The sequence below is a fragment of the Electrona antarctica genome (genome assembly GCF_951216825.1).
Source record: "Electrona antarctica genome assembly, chromosome: 20".
NCBI classification, from domain to species: domain Eukaryota; kingdom Metazoa; phylum Chordata; class Actinopteri; order Myctophiformes; family Myctophidae; genus Electrona; species Electrona antarctica.
In genome coordinates this window covers 29,937,315-29,956,172 of record NC_136801.1, presented here as the reverse complement: position 1 = coordinate 29,956,172, position 18,858 = coordinate 29,937,315, and the positions used below count along the sequence as shown (strand labels likewise).

The window sequence follows — 18,858 nt, the reverse complement described above, 5'->3', positions numbered from 1 at the left end:
GCATGGACAGTAGAACAACAGTGTGTTTTCATTCATGTCATTTTTTTAGTGATGCAACCACAGCTATGTGTGTCTCTGGGTCTGTCTGTCTGTCTGTCCAAGCACGAAAATAGCATTATAGCGTTTGTTCACCACCAAGTGTCACTGTTGCACAGCCTAACACACAGACACACACAGCCAGGGAGGAGGGCTCGTACAGTACAGTACAGTACAGTACAGTACAGTACAGTACAGTACAGTACAGTACAGTACAGTACAGTACAGTACAGTACAGTACAGTACAGTACTGTGACGGGACCAGGCTGTGATGGATACATTGGGATTCCATTTCACTCTGTCTCCCGGCATAAATAATCCAGTAGCCTACAGTAGTTAAGAGTTGATGTATAATTACTGTACATCAATTATACAATATTATTTGAAGTTCATCCTAGGTCTCATTGTAGCACAGATGGGTTTTGTTTGGCTCTGGTACAGGTATATAGGCAGAATCCCACCTCTCTTGTTCTCCTTCTGCTGCTCTTGTTTCTAATCATTCCTTTTCTCTTTCTTCTTTCTCTCCAGATTGTGTCTAGTTTCAAAGCCAACGCGGGTTCCAGGGCTGTGTGTCAGTTGGTGAAGGAGTATGTGGGCCATAGGGATGGCATCTGGGACCTCAGTGTAACCCGGACACAGCCCGTGGTCCTCGGAACCGCCTCTGCAGGTACCAGTTGCCTGTCCTCTTGTACACATGCAGATCAGGCATTCAAATGCTAATCTGGTGGCTTGTTTTCACCCGCCAGGTATGCATACAGTAATGTACTCTGCTTAGGCTACTTGTTCACAATGAAACCACCACCAGCAAGAACACCCTAGCTGGCAACAGCGATGCCAGCCTGCCGTTGAAACCTGCCGCCGACCCAGCGACAGAACACAGAACCTGCCGAGGCGGACAGAACTAGTGTCTGTCTACATTCACTGCACCGCACAGCGCACATGTCCTGAATTTAGTTATGCAATCATGGCATTCATGGCATTTTAACATGCTCTTCTGTTTATAATCTAAACACTGTGACACGTTCTAGGAAAATCTTTAGTAGCATGTGCTTACATCCATATTTAGAATTTTTTTCAGATGTCAAAAATTTCTGAGATGATGGAATGGTGATGGATGATGATGGTCATGGAAGGGAAACCTGAAAGCTTCATGGGCAAAGACAAAATCTCAAAAACGGTCAAAATGACCTCTCAGACATGCTAGTGTTAACATATTCAATGTGGTTATTATTAGTCATTCCTATTAGTCTTCCTATGGTAGCTTTGCAGTAGTTCTTCTAGTGTGAATGAAAGGTTAGCTTGTAAAGCTATTCTTTCAAGCTAGCTTCAGCAACACTGGTGGATCATCATCGTAACACTCTCATTCTTTCTATTCTCTTAGATCACTCAGCTCTGCTCTGGAGCATAGAGACAGGAAAATGTCTGCTAAGATACGCTGGCCATGCAGGATCAGGTAATGTTTCTTCCGACAGTAATTCAGTGTGAATCTGATTTGGTGACAACCAGGAGCAAGGCGGCCACTTGGCCTTGGGTGTTGTACCTTTTATTGAGTGAACGTAGGCCAAATGTCGGGTCATCAAACGGCCATCAAACAAACAAAACAAGAATTTTAGCTCCACAAAATAAATAACAAATTCAATGCATTTATTTTCTTATACATAGTACCAGTAAGACGCCTCAGGTCATGTGCACGCATCCGCCTGGGTGACAGCAGACTACTGTGCGAGCACTGGCGCTTTGGCATGGGGGGTGGAATTCAATTCAATTTTATTTAAGTGTCAAATCACAACAAGTTGTGACACTTAACACTTAACAAAAGACACTTTACATATAAAGCAGAAAACCAACAAAGATGAATTCTGTACTGGCCATATATGGAGCGTGTCTTGTGTGTACATGGTTTGATGAGGTCAGATCAACATATGGAATGTCAGAACAGGTCAGCTCCATATATGGAGATATAAGGGTGGCAGTGGGGGAAGTGTCTTGACAGGGTTGGATGAGGGTCCAGGTAGGGCCAGGCCTTAATTTTCGGGCTTGTTGAGAACTGAGAAATGGACAGGAATCAGTCAAAAGGGAGACATCGAAGAGGAAGGAAGGATGAATAGATGCAAATAAGCTGCCTATTTCACAAAATAAATATTATTTTCACCGTACCAATATAATAAACATGTTCTATTTAATAGAAGCAACATTTGTGTGCTTTCTCATCTACAGTCAACTCCATCAAGTTTCACCCCACAGAACAGATGGCCCTCACAGGTATGTAGGCATGGCTTATTTGTATATTTGTGTGTACGCATAGGTACATAATGGTATGTACAGTATGCATATTAATTTGTGTGTGTGCGTGTGCGCAGCCTCAGGGGACCAGACGGCACACATCTGGCGCTATCAGGTGCAGCTGCCCACCCCCCAGCCCACGCCAGACGTCACTGTGAGTACCACTCCCTCCTGTTCTACCCTCACACCACCCCCTCATCCAGCCAGCCAGTCAGGCATTCCCTCAGCTAGTCAGTGAATCAAGTTGGTCATCTAGCCAGCCAGTCAGTCAATAATTCAGCTGGTAGTCGGGCAGGCAGGCAGCCGGTCGGTCGGTTGGTTGGTCAGTCAGTCAGTCAGTCAGTCAGTCAGGTTGTCATTCAACTCATTGAATAGCTTAGTGAGACAAAACAGTGTCCATTACCCAGTACAGTGTTCTCTGCTCTTGATCCTGGCTTCATCTTCATCTTTCATTTCACTTAAACAATTGGTGCCTTTTTTCTTCCCTCGTGTTCCTTTGTTTTATCATTCATGCATGCAAATGCATGTCTTAGTAAAACAGCCTTGAGTTGCAACCTCTCTCTCCTCTCTCCCTCTCTTTCTCTCTCACGCTCTCTCTCTCTGTCGCACTCTCTCTCTCTTTCTCTCTCTGTATTTCTGAATCAAAGCAGAATTGTCTTACAAAAGTGGTTCTCAGAGTGGAGACCCCCAGGGGTCCTTGAGGCTGTTCCAGTGGGTCCCCAGCTAAATAACTGATGGCTAGTAGTACCGTAAACAAATTGACCCTCAGACAGTGCAGTGGAAACCCTTACACTACAGCATCCCTCCCTCTTCTCCGTGCTCCCGCATGCAGGCTCCCTGTGACGACGACCAGGACTCGTCGGATAGAGAGGAGGGGGAGGTGGATGGGGAGGGGCCCTGTGAGGTGCCCACCATCCGAGTGGCCACCGCCACGCTGAGGAGCCACCAGGGCGTGGTGATCGCGGGCGACTGGCTGGTGGGAGGGAGGCAAGTGGTGACCGCTTCCTGGGACCGAGCCGCCAACCTGTACGAGGTGGAGACCTGTGAGCTGGTCCACACACTCACTGGTAGGGACGCTGCCTTCCACAATGATGGACATGAGGGCTGGACAATAGACGTGTGTGTGTGTGTGTGTGTGTGTGTGTGTGTGTGTGTGTGTGTGTGTGTGTGTGTGTGTGTGTGTGTGTGTGTGTGTGTGTGTGTGTGTGTGTGTGTGTGTGTGTGTCATTGAACATTGGAACGTTACAATTTGTATTTCTGTTTGCCTTTTAGGCTTCGTAGTTACAAATTGCACAGGGCAGATATGACAAATAACATAAATATTCAAAGAAATCACTGACACTTAATAATTACAAGACGTCACAAAGCTGCATTGCATTTACTATTTTAAATGTCAATCCCAATTTCGATCGCTTAACTCTGTTCTCTACCCGGAGCCAACCTAGACTATCAAAATGGGTTGCAAAAAGATGGGCCCTGGGCGAGAAGTAGTCAAATTAGTTTGTTTTGGGAGGTTTGTAGCTTAGTCTTTAGCAGCCTCTGTACCCAGGCTTTTATTTTCGTTTGCTACGGTTAAAAAAATGAAAGCCTGGTTGAACGAGAGACATTTCCTGGTCTAGGAGTGGGAGTGAACTACAGTGCAGAGGGGCGTCGCTCTCAATATAGTGTTTTCTACCAGGGAGGGGAGGGGTGGAGGGGGGCAGAGGGGGGCTCTGATCAGTGAACCAATATTATCCAGCGCTTGCTCCAAGCGCGCCTGCCCCTCTAGACCAGAAAGCATGCTGTCTGGGCCAGGCCAAGTTTTTAGTGACATTGAGATGTTTGAGAACCAAGAGGTGCAAGCATAGTCAATGTAATAAGTATGACAGCCCTATGCATAAATGTAGTTCTCTTTTCCAGAAGAGGGCGTGAACATCTCCTGTTCCGGGGCAGTTTCCCATAGCTTCATCTAATTGGCTCAGCAGCAGATTTGAACCGGAAACACACATCATCTTCACATGTGTTTCCAATTCAAATTCATCATGGCGCATGCCCAGCATCAAAGATTTTTAATGTACTGAAGATAATCGATCCCAGTTGGAGCCACTAGAGGCGAAGTGGTACACAATTTCTACTATTGGTCTCCTAAGTGGGCGTGGTTTGCTTCTCCTCCAACAGATTGTTTTGTTATTTCATCCTACTGTTATATAGAAAAGCATTTTATTTCTATTATTTGTGAATGGCCTTATTGTGAACGTGAACATCATTGCACTTGCACACTGTTATAGGAGAAATAAACGATTCCCAAATCAGACCCCATCAACCTAGACAGTCATGGAAAATTATAATATTGAGCATTGGAACACACATTTTATTTAATATCAAATATCAATGTGGTGTTTACCTCTGAACAATCAATATGTCCATACTGATTTCATGGTAGCTACTGTATTCACATAGAATCTCAGTTTATCAGTTTTTAGAACATCTTATGGGGACAGAGCCCTCTAGTTGTCAGTTTGACTGCACATCTCTTCAGATATCTTCCCAAATCTTGCGAGAGTGTGTTGCTGGGATAAAGAAAGGTTGGTAACAAAGTAGATTTTCTGCTGATGTGTCACGCTAAAAAAAGTATGAACATCTTGGAAATTCTGTGTGCCTTGTGATGATTGGGTCCAATATTTAGTTCAGTGACCATGGGGCTAAAGAGCGGTTCAGAAGCTGTGTTCACGTTCATTCTCCCATTGGAAATGTGTAGACTCCAACCTGCTTCCGGTCTGCTAATAATGTGTCCGCCCACTTCACGGGTTCACACAGATACGGGAAGTAAACCGGAGATTGCGTTTCTCGCTTTTCAATCTCGGCCGGCATCCAGTGTGTCCCTTCCTTAATTTACCGTCCTTGACCCAGAACAGGAAAAGGGAACTGCAGTTATGCACAGGACTTATTAACCAAAAATATTCCTAAACTCTCCAAAAGGAGGGCCAAACGGTTATTAGCAAGGTGCTAGTCTTGCGTAGCCAGACAACTCTAAATGCTATATCAGGGGTGCCCAAAAGTTAGATCGTGATCTACCAGTAGATCACAAAGGCTGTGCAGGTAGATCACATGGCATGCCCCTAATATATATAGTAAAAAAGGGGCCTGCCAGCTCAAACCCACAACGCAATACTTTGTTTTCAAGAGTGTTTCGTGCAAACATCAGTAGCATTACAAAAGTCATACAACAAAAAAAAGACGCCTACCAATTCCACTTCATTTACGCTTTATCGCTTGCTCATGATCAGAGCTTCCGTTCTCCAGACTGTATGACACGAAGCATTTGAAAATTGCGTGAGGCAACAGTCTGGCAACACGAGACTAGCAAGTTACTGCTCAGCTATTATAGGAAGCCGCTCAATTTGGACGAGGCGATGTTTCCTGTATCCATGATTGATGTCTGCTGTATCTGACAAGTATATCAACTCTGTATTGTATGTAACAATGTTCTGCCTCATAGGCACTTTGTAACTGGCTGTTATCCTATTATCTGACTGCACGGCAGTGTTCACGTCCTTTGTACAAGGTATTCTTATACTTCTGTTTATGTGGACATAAATGCAGTTTTCAAATGTGTGTGTGTGTGTGTGTGTGTGTGTAGGACATGACCAGGAGTTGACCCACTGCTGTACACATCCCAGCCAGCGTCTGGTGGTGACCTCATCCAGAGACACCACCTTCAGACTGTGGGACTTCAGAGACCCCTCCATCCACTCTGTCAACGTCTTCCAGGGACACACAGAGTGAGTCTGATGCACACGCACACACACACACACAGCACACACACACACACACACACACACACACACACACACACACACACACACACGCACCTTATGCTACTCATCCCCGGTGGTGAGGCATCAAGACGAAGATTTCACAAGCACTGGACCCGGAACCCATTTTCATGGAACATTAGTAAATAAATATCCCTTTTTTCCTACAAAACCTTTTTATTTATTTTTTAAGATTTTACACACACACACACACACACACACACACACACACACACACACACAAAACCCACTATCATTGTGAGTTGTCAGAAGAAAATCCATAAATTAAGAAAGATAGTAGTAGAAAAACTAGTCTATCTACAAGCTTTTTATTGTTGTTTATTGTTTTGTCCCGGGGACATTTCTCTTTTGGGTCTCCACCTAAAACGTTTAGGAACTACTACTGTAAAGGCTTAATTGTAACATTGTGAATTAAATTTTCATTGAGAAGCTGTGTGGTGTAATACTTGTTTCATCCACATGGTGGCACTGTAATACCATGGCTGGCCCATTCTGATTCCATCCCTCTGTCAATATTGTTGGCTACAACTCTCTATCGTTATCTATCTGTTATTAACTATCTACTATTGATCTTCTTAGCGATTATTCTATTGTATATATCAACCATTCCATTAACCACTAACCAAAATTGTAAAAAATCTCTGCGTGGCCTTGTGTAGACTTTTGATGATTTTTGCTTTTGATGATTTTGGCTATTTTCGGCAAAGAGATTTGGCGTAGAGGAAAATAGGAGGAGTCCATGTATAGACCCCTGTGGGACCCCGGTCAACAAAGTATAGGGTTTACGTAGGTGGTGCGTAATGACTTTAGGACTGATTGCCCTTAACTCATTCCGTGCTATCCTCGAGATATCTTGTGGAAAGTTATTTATTCCATCTGAGCCATCCACGAGATACATGAGATTTGATTAAAAATGGTTTAAAAATATTGTTTTACCTTTTTTTTTTTTGCCTCCGTTAGCTTCCGCCGCTAGCATCCATAGAAACATTGTAGAAACAGCCTTCATGATAATCTGCGGTACACGTGCACACGCACAGGGTTATTAGTGGTATTTATGTTCAGAATGGCATAAAATGTCATGTTTATAGCGTATTAAAACATTAATCCGAGCCGCACTAATTATGATGCTGCTCTGGGGGGAGGAGCAATGGTCCGTCCGTTCCCTACATCCGGACTACATCACTTCCTTCTCGGGCAGAAGTGACCCTTCTTCTCTGCTTATTTTGCGGATTGCTCTGGCACCAGTGCCATGATCTCGCCTAGAGGGCTGGGCAGTAATGTGTTAACAGTCTTGCCCCTGCCTATATTGTGGGACGTTTTGGACCATTCTTCCACCCCTTGGTCACTCGTGTCTCAGTCAGTTCAGTTGTATTTGAGGACTCCCCGGTCTACCACAGTAAGGACGGGCCACCGTGCCTTCGCTGTGTTGCCACCAAAGTTGTGGAACAAACTCCCCTTGAGCATCAAGTCTTCCCCCACCTTATGAGACTTTTAAAAGCATGCTACTGTAAGTAAAGACCCATCTTTTCACTCTGGAGGACTCCTAAGTTCACCCCTTTGGGCTGCGCCAGACATTGATGGGTTTGTCACCTGGTGTGAGAAATCTTTCTTGTAGTTTAACATTTCCTAAACAAAATGTACTGTATAATCACAGATTTGAATCAATTTAAGAAAAATGCACTAATTATGGACCAAACTGTTTGTGTAGAAAGCTACGGTAAAGAAAGTACCTTGGGACTTGGGACAGTCATAGACTGTCCCAAGCTTATCAGTTCTTTACTTATCATAGCTGCAGTGTAAGCTGAACTGTATTCTTAAGACTGTCACTGTTCCCATCCTTTGAATAGAACTGTCAGTGTGTGTGGCCCCAAGGTGGAATATAAAACGACACAGAAATGTGTTTGTACCTGCAGCTGTCGTACTGCTAAACAAAGCTAGCACTTCATCCATGCACTACGCCGGCACTTACGTGTGCGTGTGTGTGGGTACACAGTGTTGGAAAGTAACTTAAGTAACTAGTTATTTTCAGTAATATTATACATTTTTTCCAGTAACTAGTAAAGTAACTAGTTACTTTCACATGTTGAGTAATTTATAATGGTAGACTGGGTTGGGATGGAGTTACTTTGCAGGCTGGACTCGAGCAGATACGGAAACGATGCGCACTTGTCTGTACGCGTGAATTATCGGATGCAGAAGGGCGGGCCTTAAACCGTCCGGAATGCGGAACAAACTGGCTAGTGTGGTGTGAGACTCTGTTCAAAGATTGCGTTTCATTATCATATTGAGCCCAGGTGTGGTTTTCATTTAGTCTGTAATTTATGAATCCATACACAGTAAAAGTCTTAGTGTTCATCTAATTCAAATGAGCTGTAGAAATAGAACCAAATGGACCCATCATGATGTGTACACTACACAATGCACTTTTCAGAGTTAAATAAACAATGAGGATTTTACAATGTAGGCTTTTGTGGACAAAAGATTACTGGGGGCGAGGGGAAAAAAAGTAATATGTAACTAGTTACTTTTGGCAGGGAGTAATGCGTAAAGTAATATATTTTTTTTTAAAGTAACTAGTAATAAGTAATAATATTACCGGTTTAGAGTAGCTTTTCCAACACGTCTACACATGCGTGTAGAAGCATTTTTCATGACACCCTGAGTTCTTATATATTGTATTGTTGTCATGTCTTGTTTTTTTAACTGTGGATTGCTGAAACTCTCGCCTGCACAACACATTTGGCTTTTGGTACAAAAAGATCACACCCGTGTGAAGTGAGTGGTGCAACTCTGTGTGGGGGTCCCCAGGGGGGGGGGGGTCCCCGGAAGTTCCAGGCCCGGTTCGGCGAGCTGCCCCGCATCCAAAACGGTAGAGAAATGACAGAGTTACCGTGTGGGGGTCCCTCTACTAGTCTACTGTACTGTACTGTCACTGTACTGTACAGGCACACCAAAATTCATCTTATATACAGTTAAGATGTGCGTGTGTGTTTGTGCGTGTGTGTGTGTGTTAGGTTGCGCACAGGTGGTGAAAAACAACCATGCTCTAGGCACCCAGCCACCACCCACCCACACACAGCTCGGTTTCTTTTTGAGTGGTTGCACCACTCAAAAAGAAACCTTGACCATCAAGCCACCCGCCCCCTCCCGCCAAATGATTCCATTCGGAATAATTTGGCACTTTGCTCGCTGTTAAAACGCTCGTATCAAAACGACGGCTGTCAGACTTGTCTCCAGATTTCACTGGCTGGGCTCCTTTTTTAAAAGCTAGGCAAAGTGTGCACTCGTGCACCCACACACGCGTTTGCCTGTTGAGCGACTTGATGCGTGCGCTTGCCGGCTGGCGCCCTCTCTCAACCTCTGATTGTGAGGTGGGGGGATTATTTTGTGTTCCTTTTGCGACCTCAATATGTATAATTCCGACAGATCCAACTTTTTAATTCTCTCCCATAGACAATAAGCATAATAAGCACCGCTATTCCACAACCAACAACAGCCTTCCCTCAGGCTCATTGTCTTCCTTCCTTCCTACAGAACAAAATCTGCGGATGTGGATTAGAAACAATCATCTTAACCTTAACATGTCAAAGTAACACACAGGACTTCTGGTCTAGATTAACCTCTGTGTGCGTGTGTGCGTGCGTCTGGGAAACACTGCTCTAGCTTATGTTTCTCCCGTGAACCTGTAGATGATGCTGACTCCAGCACATGTATGAGCCACAGCATGTTGATGATGTTCATAATAATCTGCGGTACAGTATAAGACCGTGGAATAGAGATGGAAAGGATGTATGTAGCATGAAGGATTTAATAGAGACCTGGAGCAGAGCAGGAGGAGCAGTGAGAGAGAGAGAGAGACAGAGCCGTCTCTCTCAGCCACTGTCTTCACTTCACCGGCAATACAGCTAACGCTCCCGACAGCGTGGTGTGCCACTCAAAAGTGCAGAATATTTCTCCCTCCTCCGCCTTTGCCATAATTGCCGAGTAATGACAACGGCAAGCGAGCTAACAAGCAGCAGAGACCAAACGAGTAGTGGCAGCGAACTTGCCTTACAAACGGGGACAAACAGTTCTTTTTTTCAGTCTCTCTCTCTCTCTCTATATATATATATGTATGTTGGCCCTTAGCACTAGTGAATGTCACCACAGCACTTTAAAACCTATTTGCTGTTCTGTGCCCAAATAGTCTGAGGACATTATTTAGCCGATGCTAATGTGTATCCACAGCAACCTGCTGTAGGATGTCTTAAAGGAGAGTTTCGCACAAGCTGTTTTCTTAACGTATATGAAGACACGTATCGATTTGTCATTGAAAAAAAAACATGCCGAGCGTTCCATACCAAATTAGCGGATTTACCGTCCGGGTGGATCAACCGCTAAAACTCTTATTCAATCGCGCGATTTGTTTTAGTTTTTGTTTACATCTGTTGTAGATTATATGACAGGTTAGTCCATGCAGTGTTGTTGCTGCACTCTTCCTGTTACCCCTCCTACGCTTTTCTTAAAGGACCAGCGCCCTATATGTTTATTTTCTTTTTGGTCAATATACTATATTATCAACATGATTTTGTAAAAAAACGGTTAGGAAGAAATTCCCCTTTAATACATCACTATAGAATAGACCTAATTTCCCAGATCATAAACCCTTTTAGGTAAACAGGACTGTGAAACCTTTTCTGGATCAGGGCCCACTTGAAAATCTCAAAAGCATGCCCAGCCCACCCATCATCGGATATTTAATGATCAATCAATCGATTGGGTTCAGGCTTGGATCAGTGGAATTAACATAGTATCACTGATTCTGATGAATTGAAAAGGGTGTACCCAATAGAGCGTCGCAGTCCCGCCCCTACCATGGACCAGGAAATGAATCCCAATGCATTTTTCCCATAGACATTTCAAAAAGTATTTATTTAAAGACGGTTACGCCACGGACAAAGCCAACTCGAGTCGTGACAACTCATGACAACACAAACAATATTTTGGACCAAACAAATAATTAAAAAGAAGAAAAACAACAAAAAAAGTGTTGTAACCTGCCGTTTTTTTCTTCTTTCTAATTATTTTTTCGGCCCCAAAAATTGTGTTTGTTGTCATGATTTGTCACGACTCGAGTTGGCTTTGTCCGCGGCGTAAACGTCTTTAAATAAATACTTTCTGAAATGTCTATGAGGAAAATGAACGGAGAATCATTTCCTGGTCCATGGTAGGGGGCGGGACTGCGACGCTCTATTGTAAACAAGTGTAGTGCTTTATGGTGTCGTCCACAGTTAAATGTGTTAACTTAATATACTATCGTAAAAATCGTAGTCTTTTGCCAATGATTTTTGGAGGCCCACTTGCAGTTGGTCACAGATGTCACGCAGCGCGTCACCTGTGACTCGTGCTGGCCCTGTGGACCAAGCTCAGCCATCCGTCGGCCTGATCAGCAAGCCCCATTACAGCACACTCTCCCCTAGCCTTGGCCTCTCTAATACGTCCCATAATTACACCTTAATACCATGTCAATTTGAATTAAGGGGGGTTAGCCCAGGCGTGTGTGCGTGTGTGCGTGTGTGTGTGTGTGTGTGTGTGTGTGTGTGTGTGTGTGTGTGTGTGTGTGCATGCGTGCGTGCGTGCGTGTGTGTGTGCGTGTGTGTGTGCACCCATTTGTAGAGAGGGTCCCCCTGCTAATCTTAATCAAGATGAGCCAAAGTGAAGGAAATCTCCTCCACCAAATCCACGAAAGATCCGTAATCTAGGTTTTGAGTGAGTGAGTGTTCTTTGTAGGGGGAGGGGGGGGGGGGGGAGTCACAGGGGCGAGTGACATAATAGATTGGAAATATTAAAGGGCTATTAAATGAACGGCTAGGTCTGACCTAAGTGCTACCAGGCGGAGAGCCGCATCATGGCTGGCTGGCCCGCTGAAGGAGAGTGGAGATGCTGAGGAGAGCAGTTCCTCTCTCTCTCTCTCTCTCTCTCTCTCTCTCTCTCTCTCTCTCTCTCTCTCTCTCTCTCTCTCTCTCTCTCTCTCTCTCTCTCTCTCTCTCTCAGAGCTGCACAGAGGAAGGCAGGTGACATTCAGCTCCCCAGTCAACCCCTTTAATAAGGCATTTGGTTTATTTATGATTATTCAATCCAGCACATTAAGACCGAAATGGCTTAACCCATTTTGACCTGAGATCAGATTCTAAAAAATGCTTCTAAATCCTGACAGTTTTCTGAAAAAGCTATGTTTCTTGTCAGTGGTTCTTCGATTTTTCAAAAATAGCAGACCTACAAGCTCGTAGCGCGCCACTCGGTGGCGCGCTATGAGCTTGTAGATCTGCTATTTTTCAATAGCTAAATTATAACATAGTGCTAACACCAAAAGGGGTTCCCGCCCAAAATGGCTTAATGTGGTAAAACACTATTTAGCTAAAACTGTATAGCATGCTGTTTTATATGTCATGGTATGAGGCCCCTACTGTAAGGTGAAACTAGATGTAGCTAAACGTTGCTCTTAAAGGGTCCCTTCTAAAGTGCTCACCCTGACACTGAAACAGATCGGGAGTCAAACCGCGGCACGCTGCCAGGCCGGCTCAGCAGCCTAGGTGCCCAGACGGTTCAGCTAACTGTCCGGGCCATTGACGCGTGGTTTTGAGATGATCCTGACCTGTACAATCACAACAGAGGGAGCTTGTAGATTATCTATGTTTTGTATTTTTTTTTTATAAAAGTTGGGCGAAACATTCTTACGGCTTTGTCCAACATAGTATGCTATAACACATTCTGTCAAGGTTTTAAAGAGAAAACAACATAACATGAGTCATATTTTTTATATATATAATTTAGTTTTTATATCAATGTTATCATGTTGTCATTAAAATCTTACTGTTTTGACAATGATGCATGGGCCCACTAGCAGTACCCTTGCAGTCTGTGTGTGTGTGTGTGCGTGCGTGGCCGGCTGGCATAATACCTCATACCTCTCTCTCTCTCTCTCTCTCTCTCGTATGTCCAAAATCGTTACTTTTCAGGAAATGGGAAAAAATAACCTGTTATAATGGACCCATGCAGTTATTATTTAGTCACAATCTCTTTCAAAAATGGTTAAAAAAAAGCACATTGGCTATTTTCCTCTACTCTTGCGCCACACTCTTGTACGACAAGGTACAGCGTTAATAAAATCCATAAACATAAAGATATGTTTAAGAAGATACATGTTTTCTGCCTTTTTTGAATTGATTGAATATTATTATTGAATTTTATTAACACATTAGTTAACCGTACATGTAGTGCAGTCAAAAGGCACGCTAAAACGATACCAGAAAAATCCTCAGGGGGCTTGTTTCCATTGTGGTCCATTGTACTCAATCAGTACGACGTACAATGCAACACAAATACATAGCGGTAAAAGCTCCCGTAGCAGAAAAGGCTGTATTTCCAGAAAAAGGAGGGGTGGCAAAGAGGATGCTTCTACCAAGGCGTTCCTAGGGTGTTATTCTAAGCCCAATTGTATGTTTTGGTCAGCCAGTCTTTTAGCTTAGTGTTGAGTTTGGGTAGGGAGTCAGCCAGTCTTTTAGCTTAGTGTTGAGTTTGGGTAGGGAGTCAGCCAGTCTTTTAGCTTAGTGTTGAGTTTGGGTATATTAGGGAGTCCAGGTCTTTAATGGCTTTTGGTAAGGCATTCCACATTTTGGTGGTGGTTGCCTGATCGCAACGCTATACTGTACTTACTTACTTACTTACACGTCTCTCCTAACCGTGGGACCAACGTGTAATAATAACACTGCCTGTCCTCCCCAGCACCGTGACGTCGGCGGTGTTCACAGTGGGCGACAACGTGGTTTCTGGGAGCGACGACCGCACCGTCAAGGTGTGGGACCTGAAGAATATGCGCTCGCCCATAACGACAATCCGCACCGACTCAGCCGTCAACAGGTGGGGAGAAAGATCATTGGACGAGAACCAGGTTCTCGGCTGCTCCAATCACAATGATGAGCCGTCACTCTATGCCCCCTAACAATTATCTCATGTGGAACCAATTTTCCTTTTGTCATTTAAGATAGTTTACTATTACAATTTAGGCAATTAGCAGAGGCTCTTATGCAGAGTGACTTACAATAAGCAAGGTACATAACATAACAGTGCCTCAGTAACCTAGGATACCAGGTAAACAATCTGTTTCAATAGCATGCTATCCAAACTACTAGAAGGGCAGAAGAGAACAAGATGATTGGACAAGAACCAGGTTCTCTGCTCCAATCACAACAATGATGAGCTGTATGCACCTACAGGTGTGTACAGTATGCGTAGACATACTGTAGACTTTTGTCGTTTCCCTATTTTGTGCATGTTGTTATAGTCGTCTAGAGATCAGTGCTTCTCAACCTATGGGCCACAATATCATGTTTGCTGAATGGAAAGTAACGCACTTATGACACAACGTGTGTGTGATCCTATAGGATAAGTGTCTCCGCTAACCAGCGGATCATTGCTCTGCCACATGACAACCGGCAAGTGCGACTGTTTGACATGAGTGGAGTGAGGCTGGCAAGACTTCCTCGCAGCAACAGAATGGTAAGGGCGATACAAAGTGTGTGTGTGTGTGTGTGTGTGTGTGTGTGTGTGTGTGTGTGTGTGTGTGTGTGTGTGTGTGTGTGTGTGTGTGTGTGTGTGTGTGTGTGTGTGTGTGTGTGTGTGTGTGTGTGTGTGTGTGTGTGTGTGTGTGTGTGTGTGTGTGTGTGTGTGTGTGTGTGTGTGTGTGTGTGTGTGTGTCTCTCATTGAACATTGGAACGTTACAATTTGTATTTCTGTTTTTTAGGCTTCGTAGTCACAAATTGTACAGGGCAGATATGACAAATAACATAAATATATGTGTGTGTGCGCATGCCTTTGTCTGAGCATACGCCTTATTTTGTATTGTTTGTAAATTAATATTAATGTTTAATTTAAAGATGGCAGAAGTGTAAGAAGTGTGTCCTAAACCCCATTTTGTGTGTGTGTGTGTTTGTGTGTGTGTGTGTGTGTGTGTGCATGTGTAGGGCCATCGGCGTATGGTTTGCTGCTCAGCTTGGAATGAGGAGAATCAGTCGTGTAACCTGTTCACCTGTGGCTTCGACCGGCAGGCCATCGGCTGGAACATCAACATAATGGCCCTGCTGCAGGAGAAATAATGCCCCTGTCACACACACGCGCGCACACACACACACACACACACACACACACACACACACACACACACACACACACACACACACACACACACACACACACACACACACACACACACACACACACACACACACACACAATGGCAAGTGAACAAATACACCCGAATAACGTTCAGCTATTTACAAAAAAACAAAGTGTGTTTCCATACAGACTTGTAAGGCTTCATACAACTTCCGAGGACTGCAGAGTCACGAGGAATGTGTGTAAATAATTGGCCATCATCAACAGGGTCATTTGTGTTGCGAATACAGTAATGTCACTGTCAGCTAGGCAAACACGAACACTTCCTAAAACCTCAAAAGGCAAATACTTGTGGCACTTCAAAAGAGACTACTCTAATAAAATTATGTTTCGACTTCTTCAGGGATTTGACTCTATGGAACACTCGAAATGTCAGTCACCCCTGCAAATTAATAGAGAGCTCTATTGTATTTGGTAGTCGCTTTTGAAGTGTCCAAGTATTTGAGTTCCCCACTGTTGAGCACCGAGCCCTTCCACCCACAACATGGCTGAAGCGTGTTGGACCTCTCTTTGTGACTTCCTAAAACATAGCAGTGATTTTTATTCACAGAACACCTGTAGCTGAATGAACAAAACTAACCAGAACTACGCATTTGAATCTGCAAGATGTGAAGATCTTTCAAAACCTTACAAATCCCATTCATTATGCTGTATCAATGCCCTAGTAGGTGGATCAAGAGAAAACTTCTGTAACCCTTTAAAGTGTATTTAACAACTTTGACCACATGGACCCTAGCATCCCTATTCTGGGTATGTCACGGTGGGTAAACATTCGAAAAAACAAAAACTGATTAACATTTTGTTCTATTTGATGTACAATGAAGTATATACTGTAGATCTCTGTGGTGTAGGTGTGCATGACGCCGCATTGATCAAGTGTTTGTTGACCTGTTCTGCCTATTTTGTGTGTGATATAGCTGTGTTGTTTTTTTTTTCTTTTTTTTTTTTAACCAAAGGTTAGACATCTATTCTACTGTATGTAAGAAAATACTATCAGTTTCACTCCAGAGTCACTGGAGGCAACTGCTGTTATTCTCAACCTGTGGGGTGGGTACCACTGGTTGGCCGTGAGGGTATTGCAAGTGCGCCCCCAAGTAATTCGCAAAACATATTTTCAGAGTTGTGACACATAGAAACTTAAAAGTATACTACATTAGTTCCATTGATCTAAGCCAGAGCACTGATTTGTCATCAAAATGTGTGTTCTGAAAATGCACGCGGAAAATGCATGTGGTCCACCCATCTGTCCACTTAACCCATTTTGGGCGGGAACCCCTTTTGGTGTAAGCATTATGTTATGCTTTAGCTATTGAAAAATAGCAGATCTACAAGCTCATAGCGCGCCACCGAGTGGCGCGCTATGAGCTTGTAGGTCTGCTATTTTTGAAAAATCGAACAACGACTGACATAGAAACATGGCTTTTTCAAAAAACTGTCAGGATGTAGAAGACATTTTTAGAATCTGATCTCAGGTCAAAATGGGTTAACATGGCAGGGTTAAGTGGTCAGATGGGTGGGCCGCAAACGCTTTTGAGACTTCCAAGTGGGCCCTGATCCAGAAAAGGTTGAGGATCACTGTTACTACATCACTGTCATTTGGTTATTGCTGAATGGTTGGGAATCTGAAGTCTCTCACTCTGCACAAGAAACTTAGCAGTGAGTCCAACTGTAATGACACAAGAAAGGAACACACACACAGACACAGATCCAGAGAGAGTGAGACTGAAAGCCTACACTTTACATATTGTGCAACTCAACTGTACATCATTCTCTTACAGTGTCAAGAGCATTATATAGCAATAATGAGAGCTCTACATCATTGTTGTTTTTCACAGATGCATAAATGTTGATCTGTACATTTTACTTGTTCTGTTCAGAGCTGATGTCTTACCTGCTGTTTTATGTTACTGTATGTTTTTTATTTTATTTTTTACATTGTGGTAAGGTAAAAAACCATGCTTAGTCAGTGTGGTTTCAAATGCAAACAGACTAATTCAGTCCATTGCCAACACCAGGCCTGGCCTGTACACTTGCTTTCATGTAGCTTCAAGTGAATTGCGATACATAACGGTGTTCTAGTTTTGTATGTGCTTAAGAAAGAGCTGCATTTAAGTGTTTTATAAGTGTTTACACTTGGACGATGCAAGATGTATTGCACCTTGATCGTTCATTTCCTCTGATGAAAAGTGCTCTTTACGCAAGTACAGCAGAAGTAACACCAACAGCCCACAAGTACACACTGGGTTCATTCTAGTATACAGGATGAGTCCATGTGTTGGCTCGACACAAGGGAACGGGGATGGTAAACCTTGTCTAGAACTGGGCTCGTCTGTACACTATATAGTTAACTTTTATTCTTCACAGTTGTGCAATATCTCACAGATGGAAGTCATGCTGTATAGTCTTTGATTGTCTGATGTTTTAATAACGTATTTCAGTGCTGTAGATGGGACAGGAAAGGCCTTTTGTCAGTGCTGTGGATGGGAAGGAAAGGCCTTTTGTGACTCGGGGCCTCTGTTATGTAGCTGTATAGCACAGTGTACATACTGTAGACACGTATTGTAGTTGTAGGTAATTGCTTATTTTTCTGTCGTTTCAGCCAAGGTTCGATTTTACGCAGTAGCATGAAGTTCATAAGTTGAATAATCTTATTTAAATGCCTTACCGTGTGCATTAGCCCTGCTGGCTCCTCCCAACCCGAGCATCAGTGCACTTTCCCAACTGCATGTTAAGTAACTGTTCCACTATACAGTGCATAGGATTTCTATTGCGACTTCATTCAGGGAACACAATGTCACACCTACTGCTATCGATGTCATCTTTTTAATCTTCAGTTAGAAAGGCAAGTCTGATTCACGCCGCCCCCCCCCACATATGAATTGTACCCTGGTGGAAATATGATTTTGGATAGCTAGTTTGAATTATGACATGCGAGATTGGAAAACAAATTTAGCGATGAGGAGGCTTGGCCCTTTTGTAGCAAAACGTATTCACCTCAAACTTCATTATTTGATCTCCTTTGCATAGTTATTGGGTATGTCTTTGTTCTGTCTACAAATTCAATAAAATGTGTGACTTCCTTTTCCATTCATGTCTCACCTTTCTTAACACAACACTTTCATTGTGTGTTATTAAATATGAGATGAATATCAGTCGGATGTCTACATCAATAGAAAAAGGTGTGTTTTGAAGAAAAGGCCAGGGCCTATATGGGGAGTAGCGTTATGATCCTAGTCATGCAGGGGAAAAAATATTTTGATTGTGCAAACTACGATTAAAGAGTTATAGGCCAAAATATGAAGCCGTCCGGCTTAGTGCAGACAATAAACCAAGTATCTGTATACTGTAAGTGCGCTTTGTAAATATACACACACTGCCAAAACCTCAAGCAATCTAAGAAGCACATGCGCAGTACTTTTTCTTACCTTTTGACTTTCTGGAAGCAGAGAGAACGGTCAGCGTTGACGCAACATATAAGCTGCGTCCATTTGTGTCATTTTGAGTTTTCTT

General features: G+C 43.4%; 1 protein-coding gene across 3 annotated transcripts in view; it reads left to right on the top strand.

Moving 5' to 3' along the window:
* Nucleotides 1–18,435, top strand: part of wdr37 (WD repeat domain 37) — a 32,507-nt gene extending 14,072 nt beyond the window's left edge. For 2 of the 3 annotated variants that reach the window (XM_079489411.1, XM_079489410.1), the window contains 9 exons: nucleotides 565–703; nucleotides 1,418–1,489; nucleotides 2,254–2,298; nucleotides 2,397–2,473; nucleotides 3,152–3,386; nucleotides 5,939–6,080; nucleotides 13,899–14,033; nucleotides 14,558–14,672; nucleotides 15,138–18,435. In XM_079489411.1, coding sequence (XP_079345537.1) covers nucleotides 565–703; nucleotides 1,418–1,489; nucleotides 2,254–2,298; nucleotides 2,397–2,473; nucleotides 3,152–3,386; nucleotides 5,939–6,080; nucleotides 13,899–14,033; nucleotides 14,558–14,672; nucleotides 15,138–15,269 — 1,092 coding nt within the window. In that variant the 3' untranslated portion in view covers nucleotides 15,270–18,435. The remainder of the gene's footprint in view (nucleotides 1–564; nucleotides 704–1,417; nucleotides 1,490–2,253; nucleotides 2,299–2,396; nucleotides 2,474–3,151; nucleotides 3,387–5,938; nucleotides 6,081–13,898; nucleotides 14,034–14,557; nucleotides 14,673–15,137) is intronic. The other variant, XR_013788455.1, reaches the window with a different exon arrangement.
* The last annotated feature ends 423 nt before the right edge of the window (nucleotides 18,436–18,858 follow it).